At 40.4% G+C, this 19,732-nt stretch overlaps 1 protein-coding gene across 2 annotated transcripts in view; it reads right to left on the bottom strand.

The window, feature by feature from the left end:
* Positions 1 to 9,907: 9,907 nt before the first annotated feature.
* LOC136441494 (ATP-dependent DNA helicase DDX31-like) overlaps positions 9,908 to 19,732 on the bottom strand; it is a 38,239-nt gene continuing 28,414 nt past the window's right edge. The window contains exon 19 of one of the 2 annotated variants that reach the window (XM_066437807.1): positions 9,908 to 11,654. In XM_066437807.1, the coding sequence (XP_066293904.1) occupies positions 11,600 to 11,654 (55 nt within the window). In that variant the 3' untranslated portion in view covers positions 9,908 to 11,599. Of the gene's footprint in view, positions 11,655 to 18,512; positions 18,781 to 19,732 lie in introns of those variants that run through there. The other variant, XM_066437806.1, reaches the window with a different exon arrangement.

Here is a 19,732-nt window from a genome sequence, read left to right as displayed (position 1 = left end):
GGAAAGGCTGTGGTGCGCCGAGGAGGGGTGCGGCGGCGTCCCGGGGTGGTGTCGAGCACAAATTGGCCTTAATTGATTTAAGTGGCTTGCAAACAAACAAGCGGGGGTAATCCGTTCCGCTACCGTGTACCCAGCGGGCTCCCCGGGTGTTTGTAGCGGGGCCGATATGGTACAAGCGGGGCGTCCTTTTTGTCCGAGACAACCTGCCGCAACTTGAGGTGGTAAGACGCACGGCTGCCACGACGTGATCTTTTGTGGCCACGCACTAGCCTGGATGCCAGACCCCCAAACTCTGAAATATCTATCACATGATAGATATTTCAGAGTTTGGGGGTCTGGCATCCAGGCTAGCCACGCACTGACTGGGCTTGACAAAAACCAGCCGCGATGGCCCAGCTAAATACGATTTCCACCCGCTCCGCTTCACACGCCATCTGTGCCGGGCAGGCCTCTTTCTATTCTCCCTCAAAGTCCTCCAAAACCCGCCTACAAATTTCCTAAATAACTCCCAACAAAACGGCGGAAACGACTTGAGTCAACAAGCGGCTTTGTGACCAAGTGCAAAGGACCGGTTTACAACTGTTAATGTACTTTTAGTTAACTCACATAATCACTAAATTAGAGCCTTGGTGCCGACTTCAACACAGACAAGTTTACACGTCACAAGAGTTGAACATTACCTCGCCAGGAAGTCCTCTAATTGTGTCTGGTACTCGACAAGGAAACTACAAACGAACAGGAACCACAGCCGTTAAACTGGAAGATCACTTCTGTCCTTTTTGAAACATCAGATGTGCATCATCAATTGACTCTGATAATGAAGACCTTTGTTGTATCTCTGTACCCTAACGGACGTCTAGACCGATGCACTATTCTTATAACATAGATATACATAAACCGTTCGTACTATTACGCCAATTGTAATAAAGGTTTAGTTTCTTGCTTCTTAGTGTGGGCTCAAGTATAAGGTTTAGTAGAGATGCACGATTGTATACTTCTATTCATTTAAGTTTTATGGAAATGTCATGACACAAAGGTAAAGGCCACAAACAATAAGACTGAAAATGCTCTTATCATATAGGATATGTATGGCGTTGGTTAACGTTTGACATGTCTAAAACTGGAATTTATTTATCAAAACAAATCAACAACGGACAAGGGTACACGGAAGCGTGGATGTGAGAGTGCTCTGTGTGGGTTGAGAATTTGAAAATATACACTATGTACATTATGCTTGCATTTCTAGTTTTCGTATAATAAACCTCAGATAAAAATCAGTGTCTATGTCACGAAAAGAGAGCATACCTTTATTCTTCAGTTCGATTCACCGCCTCACAAGCATGGTAATGTTGTTCCAACAATGCATTTTGGACTCGTATTCGCGCATATATGTACTTATCATAAGCGTCATGGCCCAGCTTCGCTCGAAGACGAAAACCTTCAACGAAATCGCCAATTTTTGCCTAGTGTGAAGTAGCAAATTAGATCATGTCGACTTGACTAGCTTTACACATAGGAAGTACAGGGAGTTAAGCAATGGAAACGGTTTCCTTTCACTTGGGAGAATGTGAAAATTGGTTGTTTGTACGACCGGGGCGCTTTCCGGTTAAATCGGCAGTCATCATGTTGAAGGGATCGCCTTTCGCTTGGATATGTTAGAATTGATCTGGTACGCACCGAAGGTTCTTATTGGCTGGCATAACGGAATGACGAAAATAGTCTCGGCAGTCAGGCTCCTTCGGAGGGAAGAGGGCAGTTATTGGTATTCGTTATTTTTTCGTCACGTTTCGTTGCTTTTACTACATCTTTTATCGCACTCTGTGTTCTAGTGCAGAAATAGAGATGTATTCAAAGGGCGAACTTTGTATATGAAATGAATTGCTTTCACTACGTGCACTAATATCTCCGAGTCATGTGTGTACCTTTGGTACTTGAACTGGAAGGAGTTGCAGCTCAACAAAAATACATTGTAATATCCGTATCATTCAGTATCCTTCGCTATCTTTAGAACTGAAATTCTAGGGCGATATTGTGTGGATAAACATGAGCGAAACACAGCTCCAGGGTATACTATTTCTTTCTCCTTCGTTCTTCCTTCATACCAATCGCAAGTTCTTATAACATTTGTCTTCAATTTACAGTAGCTGCCTCCGATCCATTTCATAATTCATGTAAGAAGACGCGGACACGAAAAAAGCGAAACAATCGCGACCAAAGTCTACACATATACATATGAAGACTGACTGAGCTACTTCGGCCTTTCTCCGAGACTGCCCAGCCTGTTTCAGAGCCTGTTTACGAGGCCAGCTCGATCCACCGTGACGAATTGGAGCGAAGGGAGCAGAGGGCAGAAAGCTGAGGTCCGTCAGGCGGGGCGCGGCGCTGTAAGGCCGCCACTGCGTCCGATTTTCCACGCGGTCTGACTGCCTGCTAACGGCCTCCCAGCACAGACAGCAGCAGTAACAGCCAGGGCTGGTGCTGTAAGAAGACATGACGCGAGATTTCTTTTCCATCCGGCCCCGTCTGGTTCTATTTTCGGTCCATGCCAGTCACATGGAGTCGGTTTACGCCTCGATGAAGAACAATCGTACAATCAAGGAAGTGCCTTCTTTTCAATTCGTGCAATTCAAAGCTATCATCTGTAAGATACCAGTCAACGTTTATTTCACTCCATAGTTTAGATCGTTGGTATATATACACACCGTCTGGTGCGGGGAGGACTTTAACTTTAATACACACACACACACACACGCACACACACACACACACACACACACACACACACACACACACACACACACACACACACACACACACACACAAGCAATCAGATCTTTTAGAAAAAAAGCCATGCATTGTCTACTCGTGCCTTGGTTTCAGAGGTACTCTAATCTAAACGTTTACAAACCAACCGTTTACATAAACGAATGCACCAACAACACCAGCAAAATACCAGTCGGTCCTCTATCTATATCGCTTTAGGCTGATATGCCAATACCTGGATTTTCCTCCTTGGTTCTGTGCGCCTAGCAAATGTTGCAAAACTGATCCAGAACACTTTAGAACCCGTTTGATACCTTGGTTATCTGTCGATGTTTCGGCAATTTTTCCCCACTGGTTTTACTATTCGCCGCTCTTCATAGTCCTTCGTGTTATAGCGTAGTTGATCGATGGGATGGCACCAGATTATTCCCTAGAATCATTTCGCCCGTGGGTTCAAGATTAACAGGCCATTAATAACCATAGACACTTGTATTACCTCATTTCAACATTTGCACTGAAAATCGAAAAAACTAAATAGCAATCTTTTTACAATCCCATTTCGACATGATAGTCATTCTAAAGTGGGGGTAAGCAGGAACCATCTTAATTGCTTCTCTTCGATGCTTTTAAAACGGAAGAGTTTCATTGGAATCTTGTTGTTACTATAATAGAAGGAATTGAATAATAGTAGCAACGGATTTAACCGGTTATTCCTTTTGCGTAATGAATAGCCTCAGAAGCGTTTACAAATGGCCACGTTTTGTCAGAACCGCTGCCCTACTAAATCTTTTCTTAGGCATCCTTACAGAAAGGGTGGGGATGTAATAGAACTAACTGGAAGTAATAAGAGGAGTACAACAGCGCCGCTGGTTGCTCACTTACATATAATCTAACATTAAATATGATTAAACCAGCAGGTGTCGTCAGGTCACGTCCTGGCTCGGACAGGGGTCAGTGCGCGCTCATGGCGAATTTTCACCAAGTACAAATTGAATACGCGCCATGCTTGACCGCACGTCGCACCATCACCCGCACCGCTATTCACCCATAATGTAGCGGGGACAGGTGAACATTAACTCGCTAAATTGGCGCTCTTGTGACTAGCTGGGGGTCTCCTTTATTCAATGAAGGCCTCAATTTCCTGGCGTACCGTTGGAACAGTTGAGAGAACCATCGGGCGCGGGTCTGGGGATGAAACAACACGTTTTGTTCTCGCACCAAGACTCGCCACCTCGACCTGTGCGGCGGAAAATCGGGATTCTCTCCTCAGGATGGCTGAAGAATGGAGTGAATGATGTGAGGTCTGGTACAGACAAGACCCGGGTCTGCAATTACTGTAAAACACACACGGAAATGATATGGAAGGCTGAAATCCGTTATACAAAATGTGCCATTTTCTCACGATCAGGAATCACCAGATAACGGCACAGGTGTAAGTTGTGTAAGCGGCAAACAATCACATTTCTCGACATAGGTTTAGAATAACGGTTACTCTTAAACTGTCAATGAATGCTGAAGATTTTGAAATTGATCAGAGTGCTTAATGATTTTATTCGGAAGAACACAGGCACAGAACAAATTGTATATGGACATATCTAAGAAGACAGAAAATACATTCTGTAATAGAAGATATTCTCACCACAACGAAACACGGGAAAGCATGTTATATATTGTGTACGTTGTATCAGCAGTAAGCAGACGTACTTTTCAACCTACGCAATTGTCTGGGCTGAACTGAGTGCTGAGCTATTGCTCTAAACCGTTGAATTTAACGTGCAGCCCCAGATAGCAAGGTTATACTGTAAGTCGTAAATAGATATGGACGATAAAGGGTTTTTGTTTAAAAGCACACGGATATTCAAAACAGCAAAGCCGACAGAATCTTGGTACAGTTTCTAAGGGAGTATACTCTGTATCTATACTGAACGATGCAAACAAAACCACACACACTTAACAGAAATGCATTACAACATTGCAGTATATAATAATAATTTATTCAAATGTCGTACGAAAAAAATCATTATCTGAGCAACACAGCGCCCAATAGCCTTGCATTCGGGTAAAAAATATAATATGAATATTTTTCGATGAATGCATAAATGAATGAATAAGATACGACATGATTAAATGGTGGTATAAAATATTAAAATCAATTTAGCGCAAAACCTTTTAATGACTTCATTTGACAAATCATTGTGAAATTAACGTAATCTTTATTTTTTGGTTCAGTTACTTCATACCCCGTCCTTTTCTGTGAGTTAAGATAGACTCAGACTGCTACTTATTTCCAAGAAGATATTAAGACGGTATCGTTCGATTGCCGTGCCCTTCTTTCCGAATGAATGAATTGCATTTATTAGCGATAGTAGACATGGCAAAAAACGTTACAAATACCCCTAACTGTATTGTATGGTTTTTATCGCTCGCGACACCTTAAACTTTGATGCATTCTTAACATTTTAATTTTGTTGTTATCTCCTAAGTTCATTGACGTGATCTACTCTCCTTAACTATATGTGCCTTTGATTGTATGATATTGTAACACTGTTTTGATAAAGAATATTTTGAAAAAACTGCTTGGTGGTCAACCATCGATCCAACGGCAAGACTGCTTCTGACATGAACAGGGAAGGACACTATTGTTTGCTGAGCAGCTGGTTAATTGACAGTTGAGTCTACGGTCCGTTACCACTTACCACAGCCCAGAGAGAAGCAGTGGTGAGTGTCCCAGATGGCAGGCTAGCTTCACGCTCGTGACACTACCTCTACCGTTCAGCACAACACACAGGCCCACGCGATCTGGTCACTTGTTAAGGGGACGAGGTCTCGCTATTTTTATCTTGATCTATTTAGGGGAGCATACTGCGTCGACGTCGTCAAGGTAAAAAGTAGTCAACAACGCCAAGAAGTACATATCGACTTTTTCCATACCAGATAATGCACCTGCGTACGCGTGTTCTAGAAGAAAATGTACAGAACTTTTGAAACCCTAGATCCTCACACCTCCCGCGAAGAAACAACGGTCGACACCACCATAGAATGGCAAAGCCAAACAATAAAAGACATGCAATACACTAGACTACAATAAATTTAAGGCAGCTGCACTAGACATCAGAAGTATCTGGGTGGTCGGTGTGCCCTATTAGCCACCTGACAACTCGATAAACTACTGTCTGCTGTCTCCCTCAACCACATCGCCACAAGGGTCGGTAAGAGCCTCGTCACGATAGGATTGCGACTGCAAAGGCATTCTTGGGGTTGTCGTGTAGATGTCGTACACCTGTTTTGTGACGTACAAGTTGTCCTAGATTCTTGTAGGCGATCGGTTCAGTCATAGCCTTGATGAGAATCGTGCGATAAAAAAATATCGTACGACGATTGTGGCCGTGCTTTCTTAAGCCCTTACAACCTGTGCTACAACTGTTTGTACAACACCGCACGCAAACACCAACACAATACGGCACTCGAGTGGATAGAGTCCTAATCCGTACATAATCCGGGACGAGCCCTTACTACAGCTTCTACCGTGTACATAACTAAACCAGGGGACCCTAGCGACGGCGTGACAGATTTTTCCTGGCTAGAGACCCGAGAGATTTGTAAACACAAATGCCGTACAAATTGGGACTATATGGTCCCAGTGCGGAGCGCCCCGTTCTAGTGCATTAACTGTACATGTAGCATACACCGCTGGTGAGGCACCAGGCGATGCCGTAGGTTCTACTAGAGGCCCCCCTGCCGGCCATTTCAATTTGAGTCGTCGGCCGTAGGCTGGTGGCACAGCGGGAAGGGACGACACAGGCGCTTGTGAGTTCATCATACCCCGGGTAATAGGCGTGATTGACACGCTGGCAGGTCGGACGATTTTAAGGGGTACGCAGGTGTCAAGTGGACCCATTTTTCAGCGTCGAGGTGACGTGAAATATGATTGAAGCCGTCAGCGGAAACTTGGATGTTTTCTATTCTTTTGAACTTCTGGCGGCCACTGCTGCGAACGCGGTGGTCTTTAACCGAGGCACCGAACTGTCACTAATGAACATTAATATGCAATATATCAACTGTCTATGTGTCAGGAAGATCGTACGGGTTGTCGGAAATGTTGGACAATGTGGTAGGATTATTTGTCTTTCTCGTCGGAAATAGCAGTTTAGTATTTGACATGACAACATCAACAATTTGTTAACATCGACTTAAAAGCCTTGCAAACACGTAGATTACCTCGAAGCTTACATAAACGACATACTAGTAGTCGTAGTAGTCGACATTTAAGCCTTTACAACTATAGAGGCCAAGTTGGTCTTTTTAAAAGTCTATAAATCTTAGACACCCGGTCCTTTGCTGATACCGCTTTCACAATTTAACATTTTAAGTTATTCTTAATGTTTCCGAGAGAAGATTTAGGCGTGTTCGGAAGTTGGCTCGCGCTTGTGACTAATAATTGTAACTCCTACACTCTCCATTAAACAGTGAAGGTTATTTGCTAAGTATACGGTAGACAAGGGTAGCGCGTTGCGGGAGTAATTGTTACTTCTCTCTCTCTCTCCATTTAACCAAGAGAAGAATTCGCTAAGAATGTTTGAGACAACGGCAGCGCGGGGTTGTGTCTGTGGACGTCACCTTTGAAGTGACCACTGCTTTGGTTTGTACCTGTAATTACCCCGGCCCAGCACTGATGCGAGGTGACAGGAGTGTGGGTGCAACGGCGAGCCTGGCGCCACTACGCACGTTACTCCCAGTCTGCGCCTTTATGACTGGGGTGTCACCTGGCGGCTTTACATTTAGACGCTAAGTAATGGGCAAAGACCGCGCCACCAGCTATTGTAAGCAAAATCTCTTCCTTTTAGTATGATTTGCGACTTCAAAAACAAAGCTGCAGAACATAACCTTCATCAACACCGCAGAACATGATATTGTCACCCGGCGTCTTTGTATTTTGACGCTAAGTACTGTAATAGGTACAAACCGCGCCTTGGACGGGACACCAACCAATGTAAACAAGATCTCTTCCTTTTTGCATTATTTCGTATCTTTTGGAACGACCATGAGGCAGGAAAACAAGATTTCTTGCTCTAAGTACATTTTGAAACTTCAAAAATAAAGTAGCAGAACACAAAACGAAGTCATGGAAACGCAACGGAACGACGCTTACTATTTGTAGCTAGCAGCTTAACTTTGAACGTATTTAGAAGAACACAACCCCAGTCTCCCTAACAAGGTGGGTATCGTTTGTAAGGACGTGGGTACTACATGTACTAGTATTGCATTGTACTTATCAAGAACTATGAGCATTTGTCCTCGTTTCGTTGCGTTTAGTCGGTGACGATTCACTGTGTACATTTTAGAATTACGTTATTCTCGTCTTTATGAAAACATGAGCAGTACATGGCCGGTTTCTTTCTAGTCTGTAAAAGATCCGGAAGATATGATTGTCCTGACCCTTCAAAGGCTAATAAAGCACTACAGTTCATTAACACACGTTGTGAAGTGGCCCCATGGTGCGGATATGCGTTTTAAATGATTGTTAATGTGGTAGAATTGACGGGTGGTCGTAATGAGGTGGAACGAACCCCTGGTCTTCAGACCGACTCAACTTCTGTAGTCTCTACCAGGCTAACTTCGCTTACTCTCCAAGCAGAGGAGTGGGTCCGGCTGACTTTGACGTGTTTTAGGCGTAATTGTCGGGCTTTGTCATGTCTTTTTGTCTCTATAAAGACCAAAAAAACATGACAAAGTAGAAAGCCAGACAAAAACGCCTAAAAACACGTCAAAAGCCAGCCGGAGCCACTCTTCTGCTTGGAGAGTAAACTACGCTGACTATAGGGAGAATATTGTAGCATTTACCAAGGGAGTTTGGCCAAAATAGGGTTTCATTTTCAGGGGGAAATGTTGGCCTTCCCGCAGACTGACACTCTTAGCCAGTTATTCCCCTTTTTACAAAATTCTACGATCCATACATCCGTCAGAAAGCCTGGTGGAGGTCTCGGCAAAGTTGAACAACTTCGTTAGGAAAATCGCAACCTTTGTGATGTATTTCGTATTTGTAGCACTTTTTATTCTTCCTGCTTTCCAATGCTGACGCAATTTTTCAAGTTCACATGTCTACTGGTACACTAGCACACACACACAACAGAAGTATACAAGATACGTAACGATGTGTACAAGTATACAAATAGCTTCAACATCTTGCGGCTTTGTTTGGTGCAAATGAATCAAAGTTAATTTAGATAATGAATAGATCACCCCAAAAGTCGCGAACAAAAAGTAAATTTTAGACTCGCCCCAAAAATGGAAGACATGAGGCCCACGTGCCCACATAAACTCCACTCGACTCAATTAAACTCTATTTGTTTTGCATTGTGGACCCGCACTGATCATAAAAAAGTCATTAGAGTTCATGAATTTGTTGCAAACTGTGACAAACTATCTAGTTTCACGTAACCGTTTCTCTTTTACAACCGCCATGGCAGAACAAAGGAACCGATGAAAGCACCGGCCTTAACACACCTCATTTATTTCCATTTCCCATTGTGGCTATTGTGTGCGATGTGTATGGTACATCGAACCATATGCCAGCTTCTGTGTCCTACAACCACTTACCCCCGAGCTTAGCAGTGTCGGTGGACAAAGTGGAACAATCTATTGTTCTGAAAAACAAACACAGGCAACACACTTCTGTTCGACTCCAACCGTTCTTCTGGCGACTCTTTTGTTGCTTTCCAGACAACACCGGGATTAGAGGAAACTTTGGAGAAGTGTTGACCAAAACATCGGGATATGAAGAAGTGCAGATGGCAAGGCTGTTTAGAACATAATGAGCCAAGAACAGGTGATGACAGAGCAATACACTAATGCTAAGTGTCACTAAATACCACGGAAAAAATCGACCTTTGTAGCGAAGATGCGCCATATTAATCACCACCATTAAAGGTTAAAAGTGTAGCTTCCATATGGAAAATTAATCTTTCCCTTCATTTCTAAGCAGATGTTAGCCTGGGTACCATCCTCTGTAGTAACCCCTGGCCCAATCATTTCGGCTTGGTAACCACGTGGTTACTTCGGAGGATGGTACCCAGGCTTAGATGTTACCCTGAAAAATTACCTGGAACTAAGATGTCTGAAAAGAAAATGACGCCCATGAAGACAATTTTCCAGAAAACGCTTTAATCTTTTAGAAAAATTGTTTTTCAACAAAATTTCATGAGTGACAAAAGTGCCTGAGGTTATAGTTCAAACACAGTAATTAGCAGACATCACAATGGATTTGGGAAGATAAGGAATCCTTTCATGTCATCTTTGTTTAATGTTTCACCGGTGGATGAAGACCATCTGTCGGTGTGAGCATACCTTCTGTTTATGATGCTGACTCCCCATGACAGTCTGGACAAATGCGTCACACAGACAGGTTCTCAACAGATATGTCTTTCTAACATCAACAAAATCATAAAATAATTATGCCATTTAGTGTAACATGTGACTGTTATAGAATATGCATTGAGACAGATACTGTCCAAGGATACCTCGCAAACAATATGCATTTTTTGGATGAACATGTAACAGTTACTGGACAAACATTGCACAAGGAAATCTTATGAAAACATGTAGTTACAGGACACGCATTGTCAATGGAAATTGTACCATTCAGACCAACATGTCACAATCACAGAATACATACATTTGTTTTGTACTGTCAGAGATGACCTGAAAAAATGTCAGGCCCTACATTTTCATCCAAGCAAGGTATATTTGCACCAGACTTCATTATTCCTATGCAGAGCTGCATATCCTTTTTCGAATGCACATGTACTTTGCTTGTACTTTTTATTCTAGTTTGGAGAGCTTTTTCACAACACTTATTCCTGATCCATCTCCAAAACATCCTCATCATAGTTTATGGTGAAGCTGCATGGAACATAGATGCTTAAACTGGTTGAAGACAACTTTTCGTCTTAATTTTTTTCTTCTGATCTAATCTATCAATTAATTACCCCTTGATGACAAAAATACATATTATGACCTTCAATGATATTTCTTGAAAATCATACATTAAAAGCTTTTCATTACATAGAATATAATACAATAATTGGAGACTCTTAAGTCATATTATTAGTTTCTATGGCTCCAGCTTTTAAATCTAAAAATGTAATGAAAGCCATAAGAAAGGATTAATGTAATACATGTACATGTACCAGATGTTTATTGTGTCTCATGATTAAAAAATATATAAAACTGAACATAAAGAAAAAAAGACAGCCAGTTGAAAGATTTTGTTCCTTTCATCCTCAATGTTGAAGATATAGTTGGTAATGTTACTAATGTTGGTGATCATATTGTTTTTTTTTCTCCAGTGAAGACCAACATTTTTGTAAACTGCAAATCTACCTTACACATATCTATATATCATAACTTACATTGACTTAGCTATCATTTATTTTGAGGCTGACTTCTTCAGAGACTTCTAAGAAAAAGAGGTTGATAGAATATCCATAACAAGATCTAAAAGTTTGAGTAATAAAAGTTGAAATTATGAATAACAGAAATGAATAGAACTGAGAGTTGGGAATTGAGAAATGATCCAAGGCAATGTGGCACCAAAATATATAATTATGCACTCCTGATGACGTCATCACTTGAATCATGGCTTCTGTAATGGATGGTTCAGCTCTGGATTCTGCCATTGCTTCTGAACAGAACAGAACAGAACAGAACAGAACAGGATAGAACAGAACAGGACAAAGCCAGGAGACAACCTGAAGAAATACAAAGCACAGTTTCCTTTCTTTGATGGTCATCCCCATGGTAGGAGGGTGGGTGAAGGGGCCGAAAACAGCACTGCCTCTCACAGTCCACTGGAAAACTCTGACATCATATCCAGTCTAGTCTTCTGTTGTTTCCTGGATGACAAACAAACAAACAAATAAACAAAGGTAAACAACAGTCAGTCAGTAAACAGTCAGTTGTTGCAGATAGACAAGGTACATAGAATGTTGTCTGTGCAGGAGGGTACACTGGGTGATTTTGAAATAAAAATGATTTGTAAATCTAAAGAAAGTTATAAAAAAAGGATAACAAAATCTGACAGAAATATTTGTGTGAAATTTTGACTTGCAAGGATACCTAATGTTACCTAATCTCCAAGCAGATCCACACCGGGCGCAAAAATCGTAGTATGCTAGCCAGAGAAGGTCCAGTCAGCCAGAGAGGGTCCAATAGCCCGGTATACTGGACCTTCTCTGGCTAGCATACTACGATTTTCGCGCCCGGTGTGGATCTGCTTGGAGATTAATGTTACCCCCTCCCACATGACCCTTCATGAGTCAATCAAACTGTACGTCAACAAGTTATATAATATTCTTTTAAATCCACAGGAATCACAAACGATAAACTCTGCCTTTCATCATCACCTCACAGATCCACATAGACTTTAACACCATAAAATTGCCTCCATGAAATTTCTTACACATTATGCAGATTCCCCACCTTGTAATCCACCCCTCCCATTACAGGGTAGTTACACACACTAGGGTAATCTCACTGGTCAGAACACCACGCAGTTAACATAAATTACACCTGATCTGGGGGCAATGAAAGAGCTTTATGAATATGAATTCCACATCCTGATTTGTGAGGTTAAGTGATGTTAGTACTGGTCAGTATAATAGCCTGGACTCAGGCTCCTTGGGATTAAGAAACAGTGAGCTATGTCAATCTGGGTAAATGAAACTGGCCAGTAAAATTATTCTGTAGAAGTAGACCCTTTGTAGGAATGCTGTGATTTGACAAGAAAACATGATACAATATTTGGTGAAACTCATCAAGACCCTTAAAGTAAGGAATTCAGACAGCAAAAGTCTGAGTTAGTATATTTGTCAGGAATCTCTCAAGTATTAGACAGTGTCCTACAGCTTTGGACATGATGAATTGGATGGGCTTTTGGGATCACTTGGCTCATAAATTCATTTGGGTTGTGCTCGGTTTGAGGTAATGAAATGCTATGCAGAACAATCTGACAAATCAAACTTTAGAGCGTCCATCCACTGGAAGATTGGGTGGATAATTGTTCAATTCTCTGGAAATTTCTGACAGAAACTGACTGAAAATAACTGCCTAAAGTTGAGTACACTGATGTTCTTGTTAGAAAAATTGCTTACAAATTCTTGGGCTAAATAATCAACATTCTACTGAAAAAGATTTGTGAAATTGAATTCAAAACAAATTCTGTTGAATTCCCAGTTGTGATTGGTCAGTTAGAACTTAGGCTCTTCCATGAAACGTCCCCTGATTGTGTTGGCTTGCGTGGGGTGGATGGGTATTAAATTTGATAAAAACTGAAAATGTGAAACTACATAGTATACATATTTCAACTTATATAATTATCATTCTTATTCTATTCAATTAGCTTATTCTACAATCTATCCCATTCTATTCCATTCCATTCTATTCTACAGAAAATTTCTGCACATAATCTGTATTCACCGGGCGGAGTTCTGGAAATATGACTCCCTTCAAGCTGAAAAGACCAATAAGAGGAACAACTAGACATCTATTACCAGAGAGAAGGGGAACAAATGAGCAGTGGCAGCCTCCATTTTTCACAAATCAAATCACAGAAACGAGTGTCATCCAGGCAGATAATTTTGCAAATTCTCTCATTTAGCGTTGAATGGGGCACTTGCTCCCTGCACATTTTGAAAGGGGAGGGGATGGAGCCTGTACAAATGGGATAAGTGCAGTACCGGTGGGTCTATTGTGTGAGAAAATGTTTTATTGCTGCTCCAGTGTGGGGAACTGTGGGGTTAATGTGTTGTGAAGGCAGTTGTTGCCTGCACTATTTGGCAATAACACCAGTTTGCAGGCATACATGATGATGATGATGGCACTGGAATGAAAAATACAGTTTGTACTGTATGTAGGCTAGGTTTGTGACATTATTTAGTACTTTAATACAGTACTTTTATCATAAATCAAAGAAATTTAACTTAACAATGCCTTCACTTTTCAAGCAGGTGGCCACACTTTGGATGAAGCATGGATGAAGAGACGAATGCATCGAGGAATAAAAGGACGAAGTGATGCAAAGGATCGACCAACCTATTCTGACCATGCGCCTCAAAGTGTACACAAGTGTACCATAGCATCCTAACAGTTGTCAGTCAGCTATGGCTTCATAATGGACTGTATGACATTACCCATGACCCACCTATGTCCATATCATAATGAATCAGACCTTCCTCTTCCTTTTGACTATCTGAGCCTTTATTATAAACTCAAACAAATCATTCTTGTTATCTAATTTCATTCCCCTCTAGATCTTTGAGGTATAGGTATCATCATCCTCAATGAATGTCCTTATCACTAGTACGACAAGCTTTGGGGTGGGCGAATCTGAGATATTTGTAAATCTATAAATCCATTGTTAGCCTCCATAGCAGGCTCTATGAGTTGGGCTTGATTTTTTATTATTATGTGCTTTTTTTCTGATGGCATATCAGTTCTAGAGGCAACAAAAAAACAGTACTGAGAACTAATATACCATCACAAAAAACACACTTTATAAGCCATAAAAGACTACTCTCCAAGCAGGGGAGGGGTTCCGACTGTTTTTTGACGTGTTTCTAGGCGTTCTTGTCGGGCTTTCTACTTAGTCATTTTTTTTTGTCTCATCAAATTGGTAATAAAAGACTGACTCATAAAGAGACTGCTACCTAGGCTATATATCATTTGATTGATAAACAAATGAAATTTGCCAATGAACACAACATCAGTACATTGTCTTAACCTTAAGCACACTGAAGTAGCCGTTTGGCCCCCAATTCCCTATTGGTTACAGAGTTAGGCAGCAGGGAGAAGGCTAAAATTGGATGCAATAATTCCCAAATTCACAATGTAACTGTGATGGGCAATATACATTATGTAAATAATTATTTCTAACATCAACAAAATCATTATGAAACAAAACCAATTATGATAAAATGACTGCAATTGAGATAATCGGGAAATGAATTTTAATGTTTCACAATAAATCCATTCAGCATTCCAACCATATGTCAATAATCTACCATGGAAATTTCTCATTAGCCAGAAAATCAGATTACTGGCCAATATTACCATCATAAAGTATATGGAAAAGGGACTGATTCTAATAACAAATCTGATATAAAAAAGGATATCGTGTAAGCCATGTAATGTTAGTTGTCGACGCATCACACAACATAATTTTCTTCAGCTAAACATGGTGAAGTATTTGCTAACACCTAGTTTTAGACAAATTTGTTTCAGTTTTGAATTAAACATGTCACCTTTAAATAACACAAAAAATGCAAGGCTGTAACTAGAATAAAATCTGTAGATCTATATCATTAGCTGTCACCATTAGATTTTCCTTCCTGAAATAGATTACAAATGATCAAGAAAGTCAGAATTGACACTTGTCAATTATGATCTTATCATTCACATACAACGACGTACATGTCACACGATTCATAACTCTCCCATCTCGGAAGATATAACTGATCAAAGCTTGATGTTACAAAATGCACATCTAGGGATCCTCTGTCGCAAGATAAGGTTCTAAACTGGCAGGTTATGATGCTAATGTGTTCCCCATAAGGAGAGAATAGGTGCAGTGATATTACATCTCCGCCCGGGGGGACAGGATAACGATGACAAACAAGAGAGATTCTCGTGTCCTCAGGTCGTCATTTGCTCATATTTGATCCCCATCTAGAGTGGTTTTTTATTGCTGTCTGCCAGGCACCGCGGTTTAAAACCCGCCGTAAGAGCCAAATCAACACATGCCGACAATTTCGGTCCACGTTAAGCAGGGTGGATCGAGGAAAGTCTTCTTTAAACACTCAGTGAGAGTCATTATCCAAATCCGCCCTGACGTTTATATCGCAGATTTTATTTGTTAAAGCTGCTCTGTGGGGACACTGAAGAGCAATAAAGGAAATAATGGATAGCTGAAGAAGTCTAATTCAGAACGACATGTGGAAGTGGCTGCCTCGTTAGCAATGCTAACGACCCGGCGGGACCCAGTTGGGAAAAGCGTGAAATGTGCATGAGGGGCTATGGGGGCACGCACTGTACTCTAGGGTGGGTTTCACTTAACACGTTGATCATATATAATGCATTAACGGCACAGTGGGTGCTGATGTTATCGGCAGTGATCAGGTGGTGATGGGACGGCGTTTCAGAGAGCTGTCAACTATAGAGGTAATTAAGGCTAAGTAATAAATATAGATTAAAACTTGAGTGAGAAGAGTACATCAAATGTAAGTGTACTTAAAACTAATAGAACTACAACCGGTAACTCCCCAGGTGTAAAGTAGGAGGTAAACTTTCCCTTGCATAATACACACACCAAGAAAATATATCACAAAACTTTTATTACAGAAAACTCTACAAATGATGTCATACTGTTACAAAGTGCTATCAACCAGAATCATGTTTGCTTTTAGATAACTGTCAGTATTATAATTTCTAGACAGGTGATAGTTAAAATTCCAGTCTGAAAAAGTAAACCATGATTTGAGCAAAATGGATTTGAACAAAATATTTAATGTGTTTTAAAAATCTTAACTTATCTTTTTTGATGATATAGTCATTTGCATCACCTAAATTTCTATCATGCTGAAAATCAGAAGTTCATACTATTTTTGAGTTTGTTGTTGAAACAATAGTAGTGACACAGAAGAAATCACAGTGCCTGATTGAAGGTGATTTCGTGGACGGGAATATTTCAAGATTTCCAGTAGTATGCTGTTTATACCAGGGCTTCCTTGAGACATAACAGTGACTGGTGCCTTATAGTGATATAAATCTTTGGTCAAGTGCAAGTAATGCGGAAGATAGAGTGAAGACAATATCCCTGTAGCTAACAATAACCTTCTGATCTTCCTTAAGGAGTTGTTTCTGTCTCAACATCAATTCTTCTTTTATCTTTAAGGAGTAGTCTCAAAACAAAAAGGTTTCTTGATGAAATCAGTTTGTTTCAAGGTCGTATTCAAATTTTCGTAAACCTGCTTCTCATGCTATTAAGCCTGTACCATCTAGGCATAGGTATGAAATGATCATGGTCCAACTTTTTTTATTATTTGTGTACATGATGCTTAATTTTACTGAATTTTCTCTTCCTAATGCCTCCTGAAATTTCATCCTTCAACAAAATGAAAGCAATATATCTACATGCATAACAAATAATACTTTCATCATAGTTACCTAATAAAAGTCCTTCCTGAAAATTAATGATTTATTTTGATTAATTCATTCATCTAAGAGATATGACATGATATTATTAGCTAATAGCTAGGATATGAAATCAAATCATCTGAAATAAAATGCATGAAAAATCAAAATACTGAACAATACCAAGATGATGTTTGATTAAAACCAATACATTGATGTTTGAAAAAAAATCACTGCCTCTTCACAATTTGAGAGCACAGATTAACTACATATATCATGATGGTATTGAAAGTTGCAGGAAACGATATAAAAAGTCACAATTTAGATGGATCACAAATTAGATTCCTGTTAGAGAAAACATCTCTGTCCCCCCTGTCATCTCTATGTCCCCCGGTACCTCAAATGATCAATTTTTGCAGTGAAGACTGCCATTGACTTGGTTAATGACATGAACTTCCCAATGATTTCCTTCGGGGCGCGCTATACATCAGACGCGGAAAGTTTTCCTTCTAAGTACGATAGCGCTCGCCAGGAGTGACCTGACGCCGCACCGCGAAGGAATACTAAATCTGACGCTCCCAGCGAATAACCTTACATAAGAGATATCAACTGACATAACATAGAGAATACATCATTGGGAGATGGGTATGGTGATAAAATATCGCAGTGAATCTCAATTTTACGGTGATGATTTGGTATTGCATCTTGCATCTCACATCTTCATCTGATACGAAAACAATCTATATTTCCTCAATGAATTTCTAGTCATAGACAGGTTTCAAGCGAGCTTGAAAGAGTGAGTGAGAGAATCTCCACAACTCTACTTCTCCTTCTAGATATAAAATTTCTCATCATTATATCTAAGCATAAAAAAAAACCTCTTTACAATTTCCATTTACATACAACAACAAGTACATGTACTATAACTTGATGCACTTTGACTCCTGATTGTTTTGAAGTGCTCATCATTTGTCTCTGTCCAGCACTAAGAGGGAATCTTCCTCCGAGCTATGCCAGTCGTACTCTCTCTGCTCTGTTCAGGGTGATCATGGTCAAATGACAGTGTTCTTTGTCAGGGCGCTCCTGGGCACAGCTGCTTTTACTGTCGTTTTCAAGTTGAGCTCCAAACAAATGGCTTCCTCAATCTCAAGCAAACAGACAAAAGAGAAATACTCAAGAATGTTTTGTACTTTGATCATTATGCTTTTTACTGAAATTTTTTGTAAGGTTGGGCTCCCTTGAAAAACAACTTGCTGAAGTTGAAAAGGGCTATCCAGTAGTTTGCACTATTCGAATAAAAAAGAGTACAATGTACTAAAAAGTACAATCTGAAAAAAATTACTAATCAGAGAATACTGAACAGTATCAATTAAGATGGCATTAAAACCAATGCATTGATGTTTGAAAAAAAGGCAACATCTACTAAAAGGTACAATGCCTCATTAATGTTTTATTAAATCTGCAAATTTGCAAGCTTCAAGTCATATTCTTGTCATTGGTGAGCACCTAAGAAATCTGCATGTTTCTTGGTTTATAGTTAGTATCATTTTGGACACAACAAAATATTTCAACACGTCATGCCAATTCTAAGAAAATAGGAAACAACACCTTTGTTTTTGCAAAAAAATTCTGGTCAACACCCTTGTTTGCGCAGAGAAATTCTGGACAAATAACTAAGCTTATTGTTGCAATCATCCCTAAATAAACGTAACTTTGAGAATCCTCTTGAGTATTTGTTGATGGAAAAACAGTGCACCTTGTTTCAAAACATTATGCCTTGAGCAAATAAAGGATAGGGTACTCAGTCTCAGCTCGAGGTGGGGTTGGAATTTCCTGTATTGGAACATGAAAGTTGGACATGGTTTAAGATCTACCCAGACAACAAACACCTTGGGTTTATATGTTTATTTTGTTGTAAGAATATACAAACTTTGGCTTCATGATAACTATTCTGTAGCATTAAGAATGGTCATACATGACCCCACATACCCAATATTTCCCGTCTTCACTATCATACCTTCACAGCCATATCACCTACCTAGACCCGACCAAAAATTGTTCCTTTTTGCCCGGAAGTCCCCAAATCCCCAGTCAAACATGATGAATGGGAACCCAAAGACTTGGTAAAAGGGAGAGTCTTCCCTGAGCCACACAGTCAGTGACTTCTGTGACTTCTTCTCCTAAGTGCTCACCCCGACCCCTGAGTTCTCACAAAAGGCCGGCAGGTACGCGAGGCAGTTTCCTCTGTAAGTAGGGAGTTTGTCCCAAAAATGGGCGGAAGGAGATTTGAATCAGTAAGGACAAGCTCTTTCCAACGTTTGGCGGTCTTCAGTTCTATCCTTTCATGTCCTGGTTTCAACGGGCCCAGCGGAATAGTTTTTTAGTGACAACTTGTGGGAACTGTGTACTAAAAGCACACTATACATGGTTCTTTGCAACTAAATTGGAATAGCAAAGAACATTTTAAGGAAATTTCCTCTGTGCTTGCTCTCAGCTATTACCATATGCAGGCATGGGTCCAGAGTAAAACTCATTGAACCAAAAGTTTAACAATTTGTAAACTTTCTCAGAGTCTTAAATCAGATTTTGCATGAGTTAAAATCAAAGCACCTAACAAATTTTGTTTCAGAATCACAGCTCACATACTTTGACTAAAAACCTTAGAACCTCCCAGCAAAAAATCAGAATGACAGCAGTCATGTCTATCTGATGTCACATGCAAATGTCAAAGGAAATAAAACTGAATCTGATCTACAAAGCTGTGCAGCTAAGTCTGTGAACAAAG

This window comes from Branchiostoma lanceolatum, chromosome 9 (assembly GCF_035083965.1).
Source record: "Branchiostoma lanceolatum isolate klBraLanc5 chromosome 9, klBraLanc5.hap2, whole genome shotgun sequence".
Lineage (NCBI taxonomy): Eukaryota > Metazoa > Chordata > Leptocardii > Amphioxiformes > Branchiostomatidae > Branchiostoma > Branchiostoma lanceolatum.
This window is presented reverse-complemented; position numbering and strand designations above follow the sequence as displayed.